The following is a 19,209-nucleotide window of genomic DNA, read 5'->3' as shown; positions in this document are numbered from 1 at the left end:
GTGCAGTGTAAATAAAGTAGATATGTTTTTTACCTAGAAGGGTCGATGTCGCCTGCTCACTGCTCATTTTAGAATGTATATGCATGTAAGCACTGTCATATTATAGAAGGTTACTGGGTTCTGACTTTGGTAGTTGCTGCAGGGCACGCTTGGTGGATCCACGGCATCGCTCTACTGTACCTGGGACATTGTCCCAAAATACACCTATTTGGTAGGCAGACTCGTTACTGCAACGACCTACTTTACTTTAGATAAAACATGCAGTGGGATGAATTTTAAGTATAAACATTAAACTTAGCTGCAGGAAGTTCACATGGGGAATGAGGATGTGTGCTAATGAGGTTATAATTCAAAAACCTTTGTACATGAATGCAAGGTATCTCTAAGTAAGGAAGGAAATATTGTTACATTTGAACACAAGATTTCTATGCAAGATGTAGATAGTATTAGTACAGTTTTGAAGCTGTAGCTCAGTAAAAAAATAAAATTTGATCTCTGGAGGTAGAGATTGTTTATTTCCGAGACTAAATAGTGATCACAGAATGGAGATGGTAACACATCCTCTACATTTTGAAAGCAGTGTATTTTCAATGGTTTAAATCATGAGGGACCCTGTCCTGATGCAGGTTGGAGATTATTCAATGCAAAGAAAGACGACCAATAAAGGATGGACAACAGAGACAATGTAGATACCAAGAAAATGTTTAATTAAAGCCATTCACAAAAGGATGACAGGGTATTGAGAAAGGCTCTGCCCAAATGATGGAGTCATCTAAATCTATTCCAATATCGCAGAGTAGTTTTAATATGCGTTTTGCGTTCCTATCTTCACACTCCTTGATTACAACCACAGACGTATTCTGCTGCACCATGCCTGGACCACACTCCGTAAGCCTCACACACGACACCAAAACTCAACACTAAGAGATCTATTTACTACCAACACCCTTCTCCCATCCATGCACTACACATGTAGCAATCATTCACCGATTATCATGACAATTCGTAATTGTTTTGTGGTAAAACCAGGGCTGCAGCATTAAAGATTGGGTACTGTGCCACAATAATATTACAGAGATATTTTAGTCAGTCTGATTGAAACATTTTTTTAAGCAAACTGCATTAAAATTCCACTGTATAATGTACTAAATATTATGTGCTAAAAAATTGTACCTTCTGGGTCTGGAGTCATCAGAACTTCCACCTCGGAAGAAAGGCTACTGAAAAAGTCCTTCAGGAAGAAGAAGGCATCCTAAAGTAAAAACAAAAAAAGAAATCTGTACTGATGAACAAAAACACTACACGAAAATACTGCTTCACTTATTAGATGTAAGTAGTGATCAGCGACAAATCTATCCTATTGATTTGCTAAAATGCCTACTTGTTCATGCTCTCACACACTGCATATGCCTTACATTTTCTTGTAAGCAACCCTTTCGAGCCAACCATATAAAAACAGCACTGAAATGCAAGAAACAAAGTTTGTGATGGGTACTGCAGTCTTCCCTTGTTCCCAGGCACCAGAATGATACTCCAGCAACTTTCATCGTAGCTTAGGAGCAAATCAAACGTATACCTACAAATTCAGTGACATCTAGGATTACACTGCCCGAGCATTAAGAAATAAAGGTTGAAAAGACACTGAAAAAGGAGGACCTGGAAAACGGCTGACCTTCAACTCTTCAGGCAAGCTCCTTGCGGTACAGCTGCTTGCCACTAGTTCAAATAAGCGCATCTGTCGCTGGGTGAGCCTAGAAAAGAATCTAAAATGCATGTCACAAGGGCGCCTATGCAGAACCTTGTGTGACTTCATAATGGCAAATGGAACTTGTGCCACAGTGTTCGCTCAGTTCATAGGGTTGTCCCGGTGCTATGGTTTCCACCATTTAAATGTATACCTTAGCAAAACAACAAGCAAGATGCCGGTGTCATGAAATACTAACGTAATCTAATAGAAATTGTGATGGATGGGCCTAGTTAATCTGCCATTTAATTTGATTCTAGAATATTGATACTCATTATACAACCCAGTGGACGCGCGAGGCTCATATAACAATCCCAAAGCCTCTCCTAAAGCAGCTTTTTACATTTTTTATTAAACATATGTTATCGGACAAACAAGTGTATCAAAGCATATCGTACGTCATCAAGTTGAATAATACTGTATGCAGAGGATTACATTTGTGCATTAGCTCTGTAATAAGCGCTCTTAAACTTGCTTTGTAAAAAAGAAAGTCCTTTAGTAGTGTTCCCCTCATCTGCAATGTTAACATGGTACTTGCTCCATGATTCACTACACAGACTCGAGTCACATTCAGACACAAAGACCATTGTCTGAGGCTATCTGGATTAGGTCACATTCCTTCCCACCTTTTGTTCATGTCCTTCTGCTGCTACCCAGGGGAAGACCCCTTCTGCAGAGCTGAGAGAGACCATTATTTGCAGTTATGCATTTTACTGTGTCCAACTACACAATTTAGTCCTATCAAATGTATGTATAATTTGGGCACAGGTACACCCCCAAAGCCTCTCTGAATATGAAGGCTAAGGATGACCAAAAATATGCAGCAAAAAAGCATTTGTAATGTTGGAGGCTTTATTAAATTTGCTTGATAAAAGCAGAATCTTTTAATTTATTCCCTTAGAGTTCTGCAGTCACCCTCCATCCATTCAGAACAAGCATTGGCATAGCCAATAGGTCTCGCCTTTGGGACCTTATAAGTGTTTAGCCATGCAACAGTTGATGTAGCATTACGACTTACAAGCAGTTCCCAACACCATCAGTGCTTTCCGTGCTCGGCGTCGGGGGGAATATTAACACAAGTCAGATAAGAAAGCAGTACTGCCCGCAATGTACCTCGACATTTAAGCTGCTTAAACCACTTTTGGCCTTCCCGTTTCTGCTGGTGTTGATTTCTTGCTTTAAGAGCAGGCTTATCACGGTCCTGCGAGACAAACATATTGGGAATTTATATGGTCTGGCTTGTATTTTGATGCAGGGAGGGACGGCTTCCCCCTGGGACAATATACGCCTGTTTCCCTAAAGACCCTGGGGGCGTGGGGGGGGGGGGAGTTCACCGTTATACTGATCCTTTATTTAATAATTTTGTGTCTTCTATGATATAAATAGCTGTTCTGATTTATTAAATTGTAAACCGGACCATAGATTTATTCATACACATTTCCTGTCAGCAGGCTTTGTCTAGATACTATCGGTTACCCATGCTTACACATTGGGTAATGAACTTTTGAGGTTGAGGATGGCGTTGGACTTTGTAGTGATTAAAGAAAAATCGAGGTATTTTTAGCTTCCTATGACACCACTGGATGCACAATGGATTTTTCATGATGCGGGAAGCTTGGATCGGAATTAGGTCCTGTCCAATGGGCGGACACACATGGTATCATTCATAGAGTATCACACAGCATGGAATCATAACTAATCTTAGCCTGCATTGGTGATGGCTTATCTACGCTGCTCTCCCCTTTGTAGCCTTTCTTTGATGGGAGGCACATGGACACACGGTTGGGTAAACTAAATAGCTTTAAACAATCTAAAAAGTAATTAAGATATATGGTTTTGCAGCCTTGAAAAAGTCCTGGTGGACGAAACACGTGTCGGCTGCTTCTTTGTTGGAAAATTATATGTACAGAATAATCTTATGAATTAAAAAGAAGAATCTAACATCATCTATGACTGAATGGGACTCCCTTATCAAGGATCGGAAAGATATTACAGTGTGTGTGCTTCAGTGCCTTTGTTTGTATAGTAACAGTCTGCACTGCGCATTGCACCCAAGGTGGCTAAGTGCTGTCACCACGTGAGCACCACTGCAAAGACCTTTAGTTTGTTTTGCTTATGAGTATTGAGAATAGATCTTACTGCCAAATACAATCGATGGATGGATGTGCACATACCGGGCACAGCCACCTTTATTAGGTTTTATACATGGAAATCTCTTCCCCCGAATACATCAAGTCTCTCACCATAACCCTACAAAAAAAAAAAATGGTTGACCTGCAAACACCTCAAACTAAAAGCGCTGAAAACTGAATTCCTCTTAATCGCCCACCCTTACAGTCACCTGATATTAAAGAATGGATGAAGCATCCAACAGCTCCTAATGGCCTACCACACATTACTGATACCAAGAGATCACTGGGAATAACCCTAGACAAGAACCTGAACATGCAAGAACACATCAGTTTATGACTAAAGGAGTGAACTTACAAATGAACGTTTTAAGAAAAATAAAACCCTTCCTCCCCCTCAATGACTTCAAGTCAGCTGTTCATGCCCTAATGATTTCCAGGTTGGACTATGGAAGTACAACTCCCTGCGTACTACCTAGATATAAGCTGGCTCCAATAAGGCCCTCTCCTAACTCTTCTGCAAGGCTTAATACAGTATCGAAAAGATACAACCACATCACTCCTGTTCTGAAATCCCTAAACTGGCTCCCTTACGAGGCAAGGGATGCAGTTAAAAATTGCCTGCATGATCGATAAAGCCCTAAACTTCAACACCTTGAGGTACCTTGCACAAACACTGGAGCTCTCTGTTGGCTGCAGATCCTCTAGAAACAACACCACCTTAATGTTGAAATCAAAACTGGCCTTCTCTGGTATTGCCCAGAAAATTTGGAACTCTCTACACTCTGAAATCAGACCAATCCCCTCATCTGTAACCTTAAAAAAAAGTTAAAATGCTAGTGATGAACAAATGTCTGACATAGAACCCAAAAATTATATGCATGGGCCCACAATTTGGCGTACTGGTAAATACTCCCTTATCTCCTTGTTCGTGGATTTGTCGGCCTGGTCCTTGTGGTGGTTTCTACCCTCACTTTGGGAGTGACTACACCATGTACCGGTCTCAAATAAGATTATATTGTTTTTTTGCTCTACCTGTTTCTCCTTTCTTGACCACTTGCAAAGTGCTCGGACACCCTCAAGGGTCATGTTTGCACTACGTGAGTGTGTCTGTCGGTCTGTCTGCCAATGGTTCCTAAGTGGCAGGCAGCCCTGTTGGATGCTTTTTACTTACCCAGTGGGACTGTTATTAAATGTACAGCCCAACAAAACACCCATGATGAAGTTATGTATGAAAATGCTCGGTTTGTGTTGCAACACAAATGCTCCCGCTCTCGTCCCAAAGCAAATCCCCAAAGGCCTCCTTATAGGACATTGCTGCATTGAAAGATTTGGCACCAAATCGGGAGAAACACAATGGAGAAAGATAGGATGTAAATTACACATGGGTCATCTAAGATATTCCTAGGATGGCAGTCTGGTAGAGTCCCGCTCCATTAACTTGCTCATGTGCATCTGGAATGAAGCATGTGAGCAAAGGAGGGATGATCACTGCTGATCACATCAAATGGTTTGCTCCAAATGTTTCCTCAGCAGCACAACAACATTTATCACCTGTGCCTTTTGACAGGCCCATAATGTGGGAAAGGAAAAATCCACGCAAGCAGCCCATCCCTGCCGTGGAGACCTTTCTAATGTACAGATGCCTATATGCTGTAATTACAAAAATGCACTTGTTTGTGTGTTTTCTGGGAGAATAGGGGCCTGTGCCTGTGCTATGACAGACAAAACAGTGACAAATATATTTTTGACAGACTTTATTCCACAGTTTTGTGTTGTTCTCTGTTTCAATAGTGATGGTGAAAGTCATTCTATAACGTCATATTGAGAGAAATTTGTAAAAGCATCGGGATTCTTCACAATGCTCACTTTCCTTACCACCCACAATCAGCAGAGGTGGTGTAGAGACAGACAGGGGTGCTCAAAAACAAGATAGCTAAGGTTTGCGAAGAGGCTGGTGGCCAGACGCCTTACTCCCATCGGTAATAATTATCTGGCACATGCATCAACAAAGACTTTTGCGATTCCTTAATTGCGATTTTTAAGGAATCGCAATTAAGGAATTGCAGAAGCCTATGCATGTAGGAATCGCTATAAAAATAGCGATTCCTACAAATTCCTTAATTGCGACTCGCAAATTGCGAGTCGCTATTAAGGAATGCCGCCCCATTCATTCCTATGGGCCTCCAGGCCCATAGGAATGAATTGGAGATTGCATGAGCAATTTGCGAGTACCAGTAGGTACTCGCAAATTGCTCATGCGATTGCAAGGGTGCAAGGGTGTCAAAATGACACCCTATTGCACCCCTGAAATTGATCTGTGCACATATGTTGCACACACACATGCTCTAAGGGCATGTGTGTGCGCAACATGAAACTTTGAAAAATGCACAAAAGTGCATTTTTCAAAGTTTTTGCAAATTACCATGAAGTTCAACTTCATGGTAATTTGCTCCCCCTATTAGCGAAATCGCTAATTTTTTCACTTTCATGCATTGCATTTAAGGAATCTCAATTTGGGATTCCTTAAATGCAATCGCAATTTAAGGAATCGCAATTTAGAGATTCCTTAAATTGCGATTTTTGCATTTGGGATGATGCATCCCAAATGCAAAAATACCGTTCGCAAAGGGGCAGATTCTGAGAATCTGCCCGTTTGCGACCGGTTTTTACATTGATGCATGTGCCTGTATATGATTTATTAGGAACAAAAATCCTGGCCAAAGCCCAGGTGTGATTTTCAGAGGCAGGACTGTGAGAACCCCGACCTCTCCACCAGTGCTCTCCTCACTACTGAATATTCATTTGGTTGATGATGTTAAGTTGAATTAGTGTCAAGCTCCATTCACATGTGTTGGGAGTTTTCACTTGCAGATATTGCAGGCTCTGCCAAAGGAGTAACTAAGCCTGGAGACCAGATCTAAAACAAAGAGCACGAACGAAAGATGGCTATGCATCCCCAGTGGTAAGGACCCTGCGACTCTGCGCACTAGAAACCCAGAAGTGAAATGCGGGGAAAAAATAAAAAGAACAAAGAACCAGGGTCCAAGTACTGGAGACATATACATTGAAAACGATACAATGAAGAGGATGTGCAACTACATAACTAAGAGGATTTGCAATTACATGGCTAAGACGATGTATTACTACAAAATGACGAAAATGTTCTCTTTCGTCCAAATCTCCTAATTCTTTGCCCCACTTGTTGTGGGATGCAGGCCTGCTGTTCGTGATTATAGAACTGACCTTTCTGCTCCTGAGGGAGAGCTATGAATGATTTTTCTCTGATCAGTCCCGTGGTCTTACAGAATTACATTCAGAGATGCTATTATCTGCAGAAAACGAAACTAAAGTTGTGATAAATTGTATATTTCACCCTCAGGATGTGAGCGATATCATACTTAACGTTTTTGAGCGAATGACCCTATCCGAAATCTTCTGTGTTTTGGCACAGACTGGAAGGCATAGACGAATGTTGTTATTTGGGTGCCCATCAGGAAAAGAGTTGGGCTCCATATGCATGTGTCGTTAATAGCACTGCATCTAACAAAACTGTTATTGTTATATCAGGTATTACCTTCTCCACAGAAAGTGACTACTCAACTAAATGCAAGCCTCAGCGTTGACGCGAAGGAGATGTTTAACAGAACATTACTTATATCATGTATCAAAACAAGGGATGTTATCTGCGTGAGGACTGTGATGGTGGCCTACTTCAGATGCCCTAATAATGATTATACCACAATAAATGGCCCAACTTTGAAATAGAAAGTGAAATGGAGAGGGGGTGGCTCTTTTGCCATTCAATTACTAGATCTTTTTGCTTTGGTATATGCCCCACCGTATTGATATAGCACCAAGGTAGCAGTAAAATTAATAGCATATGTTGACATTTGAAAAATGAAAGGGGAGTAATGCTAAGAGGAAAGGGTATACTGACTGATTATGTGAGCCTTCAGATGTTCCATTAAACTGAGCAAAAGCAACTCAACTCAGTGGTAGCACACATTATCTTTGGGAGTAGGGTGAGTAGAGAGGTCAAAAGGGCCATTAACCAGACTGCATGACTAGTGGGATGTACTATGAGCTTTAATGCATGCTTCACTGTCATGCATTGCACACTATCAGAATTTGCAAACCCCCCCCAAAAAAAGACCTTGGACCAAATAACCTTGTTGAAAGCACGCATTTCACTATATTTAAAACAAGCGCTTGCCAGGCAGCCGCGGCACCCGCGCTTTACTTATAACATTAAAAGTAAAGCGCGGGTGCCGCGATTATATCAAAAGTAAAGAAATAGATGTTTTTTCTATCTCTTTACTTTTGGTATAATCGCGGCACCCGCGCTTTACTTATAACGTTAAAAGTAAAGCACGGGTGCCGCGGTTATACCAAAAGTAAAGAAATAGATGTTTTTTCTATTTCTCCGAAGGTCCTCCAGAATGTTTTTGCGGATCTCTACCCAAATGGGCTTAGTCCATCTCTCAAAGTGAATTGTAATATTAAAACCCAGGTATCCAATTAAAGTGGTTGCCCACTGGAGGGGCATAAATGTTTGGAGGGAATGAAGATCTGCTGAGGGATACCTAAATTGAGAATGTGGGCTTTCTTCTTGTTAATTTAAAGCCCAATATTTGTCAAAACTCCTCTAGGGCCACTATTAGATATGGGAGGGATTTGGAGGGGTTTGTCAATGTGAGGGGGACATCGTCTGCGAAAAACTGACTTTATGCATTCGGCCTCCAAATAGGATGCCAGTTATTGTCTGTATTTGTCTTATCCGTATAGCTAGAGGTTCTACCTCGAAGGCAAAGAGGAGTAGGGAGAGTGGACACACCTGCCCACTGCCCTGGGTAGTGTGTTGGGTCTGTCCACTGTCCATTCATCCGTATAACTGCAGAGGAGAATGTATGCTCTGCCAGAATGTTGCTCATCATATAATGGATATTCTCCATTCCCCTTTCTCTTCGTTCTGAGCCCAACCTTCTGCGGTTCCGTAAGCAACTAAAAACCCTGCTTTTCAATAGATCAGTATAAACCCTTAAGCCCACTACCGACATGCTTGGTCCGTAGCGCTAGGGCGCCTCAGGGTAGCTACCGTGCTCTATAAATGGTCTTTCCATTTCATGTCAGGATGGAAGTAAAGTTTATTTAACACCGCTCATAAAAAAAGCCCAGCTCACTCGATTAAAAGCCTTATCTAAATCAAGAGAAAGAATTAGTGCTAGGACAAGACGTCTATGAGCTTTTCGACCATGTGAGCAAGTTGTGTAATATTATAATTTCTGTCTATGATGAGAAAAGCCTACTTGATCAGGATCGATCAGTCCTGGGAGAAGGGGATCCGGACATCTGCAATATTTTTGAACAGTTTCGCATCAGTATTTAGAAGGGCTATTGGGTGAGAAGATGCACAGTGAGATAAGGACTATCTCTGCTTCAAACATTGTAGGGGTAAGGTTAGTGATCTGCAAGAAGGATTAAAATAAATATGGAAATTATGTGATTTTGTAAAGGAGCGGAAACGGTTTCATAGAACTTTAAATTGAGACCATCTGGGCCTGGTCACTTTCCCATGGGCTTCGCTTTGAGTGCTTGTCGTAGTTCAACCGAACCTATAGCAGCTTCAAGCAGGATTATGAGGAGGTGTAGGCAGACATTCACATTAGTTCAAGTATTTTTGTATATCATCTGAGTTCTCAGCTTCTTTACTGTAAGGCAACGCTTTTCCCTCTCTCGAACCACTCACTCAGCCTCTCAATTTTAACCTGAGGGATAAAGGACTCGATCCAGATGCACTAACATTAGGATCAGCAATTTCCTAAATGCGATTATTTACGAATCACAATCAGAAAATCACTATTTCTTATTTAAGTTAGGGATCCCTAGTGAGTCGCAAATCAACCTACCTCATGAATACTGAAGAGATAGGTTCTAGTTTGCGACACATTAGGAAAGATAGCCATCACAGGGATGGTGGCCTGCTGGGGTCAGCAGACCACCATGTCTGTGATTGCTTTTAAATAAAGCCATGTTTATTTAAATGCAGCCCATTTTCTTTAAAAGAAATCGAGATGTGTTTCAAAAAGGAATATGAAATGTTTACGTTTCTTTTTTTAAATTAGGCAGCGGTCCATGGGACCACTGCCTGCTTATAAAAAATATTTTGTTTAACATTCTCAAAGGGGGTTGGGTGTGACCAGCAAGATGGCCAACTGGAAGCAGTAAAGCGTTGCTCCCAGCCTGACGATACAATCCTGTACCATCCTCCAGCCCCACAATGTCCGCAACCCACAAACTGGCCAGCAACTTGAAGGGGCTCATCCAAGGAGGGCAATGAGGCCATTGACGGCGGTTCTGAACGCTGAGCCACCAGTGTATAGATGGGCATCCCTGCGAGAGGCCTGCAGAGCCTCTGAAGCCTCCGTCTTCGCTGCGATTCGGCATCACCCCTGACTGCGGGTGCAGCTGACGTTGCACTTTGACTGATAGCCGCAGAAGGAAATGTGCGGCCTGGTCACTCCTGGGTTGGCTTTGCTGATGGGGAGTCACTGGTGGCGGTGACACCTGCGGACTTCGCTGAGGGGAGCAGTGTCACAGTGGACAGGCCTGGGCAGCTGCATACGTCGGGCAGTGCGGGGGCCAGGTGGGACAGTGACCGCCAGTGCGGTGAGCAGTGGGCCAGTGTGAGGAGCAGCCCACCTGCTTCATCCCCACTGAGTCACTTGTTCTGGGGTCGCCATGATATGGACACGATCCCCATGGAGTGTATCGGGTCCGTCTGGAGCCTTGAGTGCAATTGGCATGCAGATGGGTGGGGGAGGCCCCTGTGATCGGCGGCCCCCACCACCCTCTTCCCACACAGAGGCACTTATCAGCAGAATCATCCAGAGACCGACATAGCCCTGCAGTGCAAAACAGGCTTGTTTGAGGTCCCAAAATCCCATGGTGCGACGAACCTGGAAGCAGGGGTGCCACAGTGTGTAATGCACGGAGGAGAGTGTGCTGAGCTGCATGAGAATTTAACTTAGAGACAGTGCCTGGGGTGCCTTGACCCTCCCCTCCCCCCAGTGGCACACTGGATGGTACTCTGATGGGGACTTTGGATGCCGGCTGCAACTGGGATGTTGGAGCCCTTTCTCTCCACCCCCCTTCGCCCAAACTGGGGACTGAACAACAGAGCCAGCAGGGGGGGCAACACCTTCTTAGGGCCATGAGCCACCTGACAAATGGAGAAGAAGACCCGGGGGTGTGGGGGTGGAAGGGCTAGCCTGCGCTGATTGACAGCAGGCTGCTAGGATCCCTTGGGTGAGCGGCTTCGGCCACACGGATTTCCGGAGGTCCCCACTGATCACACACTGGGTGGAATCTACTGGTGGGGGCAGAGAGGAGACAGCATGTGGGCTTCCTTGTTGTCCTGGCCTGGGGTGTGTGCTGCTGGTGTGCCCCAACCGCCAATCGACAATGGGCAAAGACAGGGTGCTACGCTGGCACAACAAACAAAGATCGACCAGTTCACTGCCACCGGGCCGTGGGTGGGCCCACCCAGTGAGGCTCGAGTCCTTCAGGTGCTACAGGGCCCTACGGGGGCCCAGATCCTGGCAGTGATCGAGAGCACCAGCACAAATGTACAGGCAAATCAAAAATTGACTCGGTCTCCCTCTATATGAACCTGCTTGGGGGCAGACCTATGTAAAGTCTCAGAAAGATCAACTGCGACGCAGAAATAGGTGAACCAATTGTAGGAGGAGCTGTCTTCCCTTAAAGCCACAGTGGCCACCCTCATGACACATCCGCAAAGACTGGAAATGAGTACCGAAGACGCGGAAGATAGATCCACAAGGTTCAATCTACGCTTTGTTGGTTTCCCCGAAAATGTGGAGGGCGCTATAACTGAATTATTCCTGAAGGAATGACTGAGAGAAAAATTCCTGGAGGCTGTCCTGTCACCGGTCTTTGTGGTGGAAAGGGCATATCGGGGACTAGCACCACCCCCTCCCCAGGGGGGTGAGGGGGGTGACCACCACAAACCATATTAGCATATATTCTCAGCTTTTGAGACAGTGGCGCCATCCTACAGAAGGTTCGATGGCAAGGGGAACCAGCTTTTGACAACCATGTTATACAAATGTTTCCAAACTACACACAGAGAGTCCAGCAACAGAGGAAAGTGTTTGGGGAGGGTAAAGCAGAAATGAAAAGCTATGGGACTCAAGTATATGTTGCTCTATCTGGCGAAGCTAAAGGTGGTGCACATAGGGCGTTCACATTTCTTCGCAAGGTTGGAAGACGTATGGGAATGGCTGGAGGACAACGGAGAGGGCCGTACCCCAAGCCAGGGCAGGGTGGCCCCAGTTTGTCTGCAGAGAGAGTGCTGGAATGGGTCTGCAGGAAGAAAAAGAGACAGACGCTGAAGAAGGTCCGTGTCGGACACCCGGTGGTAGTCATGATGAAACGCTGAACGTGGAAAGCCGAAGACTGGAACAGGAAAAAACCAAGGCCCTGGTGGAGGTGGCCACCTCTACTACATCGGCTGACAGTGGCTCAGAAGTGGTGGAAGATATGCCGGAAGTTGAGGCCAAGCAACCCTCAAGCTAGTGGACTGTAGACAGTTGTTTGCAGGGAACTTCCCGCTGGCTGGCCTACCTGGATGGGGACGAGTTGCCCACCTGGAGGATTGCTGGACCTGAGCAGCTGGCGTGGACTAGTACAGTGAAACGTAGAGACCAGATGGGACTTGATGGGACCATATTTCAGATAACTGTATGTATCCTAATGTGGTGACAGCGAGAATACAGGCTGCATCATGAGTGACTCTGGCAGGGTAAGGTAAGCCAGGCTGCGTCAGAGGCCAGCAACCTACCACATACCTATCTATCTACTCTTCCAATTAGACCTTTTCTTTCCTTTGCTTGGGAGGGAGGGGTTTCTTTTCTAAGTCTTAGTCCATTGACATTGGAGTAACAGTTGGGTGTTCTGAGGCTTTGGAGGAGGGCGACAGACCTCTCTTGCCTCACTAAGGAGTAATTGTCCAGTTGACATGAGTTCTTGCACTCGCTGGGGACGGCGGGGGGGACGGAAGGGGGAGTGAAGGGTTTCCATATGTATATTTAGCTGGTTATGTTCCGTTTTTTGAGGAGGGAGACACACATGGACGCACCACATCTGTAGCACAAGCGGTGATAACCTGGATACTACCATATTAGTACCTTATGACACAAGGTGGACTTCCATAGAACACATGGTACTCCAAAATATCCTGGAGTGTCAAAGGGCTAGTTAGCAAGGTGAAACGGGGCCTGGTCAAGCGGCACATTCGACGTCTAAACCCTGACATAGTCTTACTCCAAGAGATGCATTTGCTGGGGACCCAATGCCACTTCCTAGGTAGGGGGCATATACTACACTAGCACATGCGGGGTGTACCTCAGGACCTGGAGGTGTGGCTATATTGAGAAAAAAAAATCCAGTTGTTACAGATGTGGGTAGACCAGAACAGGAGATAAGTGGGGGTACAGGGACCATGGGAGAGGACTTAAATTACTCTAATTAGCGTATATGCACCATCCGTCTCCAGGTGCCCAGACTGGAACGGGTGGCAGCAATACTCTTGGAAGCCAACTCCTCCCGACATATCGTGGGAGGCGACTTCAACGATGTAATAGCCCCCAGTTTGGACCTCTCAGGTGTGGCTATTGCCCCCTCGAGGGACACGCCCTTGGCACGATTTGCAGACTCACTGGGTCTCTCTGACCTGTGGCAGCGTCATCATCTGAGGGACAGGGACTATTCCTATTTCTCTGGTATGCACAGTGTCTTTCCTAGGATCGACTATGTCTTCGCTCCTGCAGTGAAGGTGGTCGTGGTGGACAAGGCAGACTACTTGGCACTAGACCTGTCAGACCATTCGCCTCTCTAGATTACGGTGGGTTTAAGGTGCCCTCCTCGGGTGCAGGCTAGAAACTTAACACATGTGACCTGAGGGACGAAGAGGTTGCCCAGATGATACAGATCGACTCGTAAATGTACTCCAAATAAAACAAGGGGACCGCAGATTAGGTAATAGTGCTCTGGGAAGACTATAAGACAGTCCTGAGGGACAGGACACAGAATGTATTGAGACAAAAGAAATATAAAGTAAAGGCAGGGATAGAGGAGATTGAGCGTCAGCTGAAGGACCTTGAGGAGTCCCCTGGAAACCGGACAGATCTGCAAATCCTTCGCACATTAGAGGTAGTCCAGAGGGAATATCGGTACCTGGAACACGGAGAGGTTGAAAAGCAGATATTGGCCAAGCAACATCACCTTTACAATGCCATGGACAAAGCGGGATAGGTGCTTGCCTGGCTAAGTAGAAGGGAGGCAGAGACATGCTGGGTGCGGGTGTCATCGATGAGACCGGGCTCCCCAATCAACAGACAAGGCAATCACGGAGGTCTCTGCATATTTTATGCCTCGTTTTAATAAGGCCTGACCTCTGGCACACACAAAGCATATAGCGAACTACTGAGACATGCAGCCATGCCAGTGGTGCCCGCCGAGGGCCGACTGGTGAAAGAAGAGGAAACTACACTTGAAGAGGTCCAGGCGGCCATTTCAACACTGAAATCAGGGAAGACATCGGTGCGAAACGGCCTCCCTGCTGAATTCTTCAAGCGATACTCGGGGCTGCTGGGTCCATATATGTTTGTCCTCTTTAAAGAGTTCCATGACAGGTGTAAACTCCTGCCAGGCTTACAACAAGCGACCATTGCCGCGATACACAAGAGGGGCAAGCCGGACACCAGCTGTGGCTCTTACCACCCTACCTCCCAATTAAACACTGAAATGAAGGTGCTGATCATAATTCTGGACACCAGACTCTTAGCGGTGATAGTCCTGCTTATACACAGAGACCAGTCAGGCTTAATGCCTGACAGGTCTACGAGACTCAACCTATGTTGCCTACATAACTGGATGTTGAAGGTTAGCCATAGGGAGGAAGCCCATGTTTTTTTTGTGTTAGATACCGAAAAGGCATTTGCCGCAATCCATTGGCCCTTCCTTCATAAAACTCTGAGAAAGTTCGGATTTGGCTCTAAATACAAACAATGGATTAAACAACCCTACCAGGTCCCCACTGAAGCAGTGAGGGTGAACAGCATTCTCTCGCCAGCCTAACTGATTGGATGGGGCACCGAACAGGGATGCCCCCTGTCCCCCTTCCTTTTTACCTTCACCATTGAGCCCTTGGCTACTATGATCCATGCCTGTCCCAACTTATGAGGATTCAAAGTCTCCGGTACTGACGTGGATGATGAAAAAGTCTTGCTTTATGCAGACGATATACTGCTCTATTTCACCAAGCCAGCGACCACGATTTCAGCTATCCTCCAGATATTCAAGACATATGGGGCTCACTCTGGTTACCATATCAACTGGGGCAAGTCAGTGCTGTGCCACCCCTATGGCCCATTAGATCCGACCATCCTTCCTCAGAAACTCCAAGTAGAGACTGATGGTTTCCAGTACCTGGGCATTTATATCACTCCTCACAGAGAGACGTACCTATCCAGGAATTTAGGGTTGGTGGTAATGACTTTCCAGGTGGAGGCAGAGAGGTGGCGTATGCTACCCTTGCCCTGCTGGAAAGGGCAGCCGTCTTTAAAATGATTATACCCCTCAAACTACTCTATGCCCTGTAGAACACCTACTACCTGATCCCACAGGCAACATTTGTCTAGCGAAAGGGTGACTTGAGAACCCTATTGTGGTCTGGTGGACCCCCTAGGATATCGCTTGTGACCCTTCACTTTAACCCCTATAATGGTGGAATCGCTTTCCCAGATGTAAAGACCTACTACTGAGTGGCCCACATGGTGGCCATATAGTAGTTTTCACCTCCGGAACACTCAACTTACAGACTTGAATTATCTGTATGGCAGGAAGGGCGCTCGACAGCTGCTGCCATTGAAACAGGTGGCATTGGGGCATGGAGGAAAGCCAATAGGTGCATAGGCTGTGCAGGAAAGTTAAGACTGGTAACGCTGGTCTGGGAAAAAGCATGAATGAGTAAGCTGGAAATGCTCAGGAGTTTCGGAGCATGGCACCTGCCGAGAATCATCCAGATAGGAGAACACTTGGAAAAGGGCGGCCTGATGCCTTTCTCATCCCTTCTAACAGATCATTGCATGAACAAGAACCAGTATTTAAAATACCCACAGCTGAGGCACGCTTCACAAGCGGAGGGATTTAGATATACCCGAATATGCCCCCCAAGAGGGCAAGCTGTTACTTGAAGAGCTAGAATCAAATGCTATCTCCCTTACCTACAAGACACTTTATAACAAAATGCCAGACACACTGATAAAGCGGCGAGCCAGGTGGAAAGAGACATGGTGGAGCTGGAGGATGTGGACTGGGAGGTGGCCTTGTTGCACCCAAGAGAGGTGGCCATACAGTCCTGACTGCGCTTGATCCAGTTCAAAATACTGCATTGAGTTTATTATTGTAGGGGCCAACTACACTGCATGGGGAGAGGTGCGTCTCTGGATTGTGTGCGTGTGGAGGAGCAAGGGGTAGATTTATCCACATGATATGTGGTTGCCGAGCTATTCAGAAATGGATTGTGGGTAGTGATGAAGCTCAGACACGTGTTGGGAGAAAAAAATCCCTCTCAAACCCAATTGCATTTTACAGGATGTTCCGGGAAGTGTGGACGTCAAGAGGGCGCAAATCCTCTTTTGTAACCTTGGACTTGTGGTGGCTAAGCACAATGTGGCGCATCACTGGGGTGCGCCTGAGGTCAACTAACCTTAGGAAAATGGAAGAAGGGGATATGCCTATATATGTCCGCTGAGGAGGTCGTCATGGTTTGGAGGAGCTGGGTAAAGCACTAGCACCTACACCTCCCTATGAACGCGGCGGATCCCACAACATGACTTACAATTTCAATGTGTACAGTGGTGATGTCCTAGCTATAAAGGTATCCCATCCTTCTTGGCGCTACACCTTGTTGCTATGTGATTGACCTGTGTAAACAGATGCATGTGTATTCTTGCCCCCTCTGATGTTTTGTATCTATTTTGGGTGCAGGTTTGCACCCCAATATGCTGTTTGACAAAATACAAAAGACTCTTTTTTTTTTTGTTTTAAACATTCACAAAGGGGAAGGGGTCCCTATGAGGAAGTCTTCCCATTTGTGAATGGATTACCATCAATTTACAATTCTGCGACCGGAATTTGGTCCAAAACATTAATACATACCACTGCGATTTGGTGTTTGGAAGGGACACCCTAAACACCAAACTAAACTTCCAAATACTGAATCGGAATTGATGTACTTGTTTATCCCAGAGGGTTGTATAATTTGTATGAAAGGTTTGTCAATGCAACAAACTCAAAAGATGCCATAAGTTAAGTTCATGTGCACACGATCCTGGTCTTACTCCAAAATGTTCAATAAAGAGAGTTAAAAAACACACAACCGTGATTGATGGTGCAGAGTTCGTGCTGTCCACTTTTGGTGCCATATTTTTGGATGAGGACAAGGCATTCAAACAGGGTCACATGGGATTTTCGATGACATCTTCTGGAACTTGGCATCTTAAGAATTACTATGGTACTACTAAGCAGTGTTCATATCACAGGGAATTGAAACAATATTTCAGAACTGTGGGGCCATGTTTAATCATTTATTAATCATTATTATGCTTTGCTTTCCAGATGCTGTTCTTAGAGTAAACCATCAATTTAAATTAAGCTACCCATTGTTTTTCAACATGTCCGACTGAAGAAACTGGATATTTTTTCAAGGCCTGGACGGATAAAACGCTGGCTTTTGGGATTAATATTTTTGCATTAGGATCCCTGTTTAGAAAAGGATTATGTTACTTGGCCTGTAAGCATCTGTTCAGGGCATGTAGTGCTGTAGATTCACATGCTCTGCATACTCCTGCCATCTAGTGTTGGGTCCAGAGTTGTGCAAGTTGTTTTTCTTCATAGAAGTCTTTTGAATCACAAGACTGAGTGACTCCTCCTCTTTGTGATATTGCGCATGAGCATCAACTCCTTTCTTGGATTGTTTTCCCGCAGACGGGTGAGAAAGGAGTGTCAGGTACGTGTAAGAAAAGCGATGTCCATGCTAAAAGTAAGTATATCAGATAAACATATAATGTAAGTACAATGGCCACAGGCGTCTGGGAAGGAGGGTGGGCGCAGGTGAATCTACAGCACTACGTGTCATAAACAGATGCTTACAGGGTAAGTAACAAAATCTGTTCGATGGCATGTGTGCCTGTAGATACACATGATCTGCACTGACTGTAAAGCAGTCCCTCCTAGAAGAAGAGGCTAGCCGGTGGGAGTTGCAGTGGTTTGAAAAAGAGTAAATAGCACTATCTGACCCATACTGGCTCTTTGGTGTGCTAAAATATCCACACTGTAGTGTTTGAAAAATGTGTGAGATGCCTTACAAGTGTCAGCTATGGGAATATTTCCTAGAAAGGCCAATGGGGTTCTCTTTATACGAGTGGAATGTGCGCTAGGAGTAACAGGTAAAGGTCTTTTGGCCTTAATGTAGCAAGTTTAAATACGTTAGACTATCCATCTGGCTATACCTGGTTTGGATATGGGTTGACTTTATGAGGTGGAGATAAGGCTACAAAGAGTTGCTTTGTTTTCCTGAAAGTTTTAGTTCTATCTATGTACAACATGAGGGGAAACAATCATTACAACGCGGCTGTGTCCACGCATAACATTACGACGCAAGCGTTAGACAGTATGCATCATTACAATGCGACTTTACTACGCATTTTTTTATTACTCATATGCTTTTACCATGTATGCGTTTACAACAAATTCCGCATGTATGGTAAAGGCATATGTGTAGTAATAAAATATATGTATATGCATGGAAATAGCTGTGTTGGTAGGCGATCCACGTCATTAGAGGAAACAGAGAGACTCTTCTGCTTCATCACGACAACATGCACAGCCCCCCTCAGACGAGCTGCCTGCACGAATCACGAGGCGAGAGGTAAGGTGGATTGGACCTGGGGCAGGGGCTACTATTTTGGAGGATGGGGGTGTAGGGGAGGTCGCGCCAGGGTGGTGTTTTAGAGTTTAGTGTAGGCAAAGGGCTGGGGACCAGGAGGGGGGTGGTGGGTGTGGGACGGGGGGAAGGGGAGAGTCACGCTGGGGCAGGGCTTTAGTGTTTAGGATAGGGAAGGGACAGGGCCTGGGGGGGGTCATGCAGGGGTAGGGTTTTAGGGCTTAGGGCATGGGAAGGGTTGGGGGCCAGAGGGAGTCCCATTGGGGTATGGATTTAGGGCAGGGGAAGGGTATTTTTTTTAAAGA

The 19,209-nt window shown here is 45.3% G+C and overlaps 1 protein-coding gene across 1 annotated transcript in view; it reads right to left on the bottom strand.

Annotated features, from left to right (window-relative positions):
* The window catches only part of ATG2B (autophagy related 2B), a 1,039,004-nt gene that overhangs the window by 223,200 nt on the left and 796,595 nt on the right, over window positions 1-19,209 (bottom strand). Inside the window, exon 35 of the mRNA XM_085626438.1 lies at window positions 1,174-1,252. Within this exon, the coding sequence (XP_085482564.1) occupies window positions 1,174-1,252 (79 nt within the window). The remainder of the gene's footprint in view (window positions 1-1,173; window positions 1,253-19,209) is intronic.

The sequence above is a fragment of the Triturus cristatus genome, chromosome 9, assembly GCF_964204655.1.
Source record: "Triturus cristatus chromosome 9, aTriCri1.1, whole genome shotgun sequence".
Lineage (NCBI taxonomy): Eukaryota > Metazoa > Chordata > Amphibia > Caudata > Salamandridae > Triturus > Triturus cristatus.
This window is presented reverse-complemented; position numbering and strand designations above follow the sequence as displayed.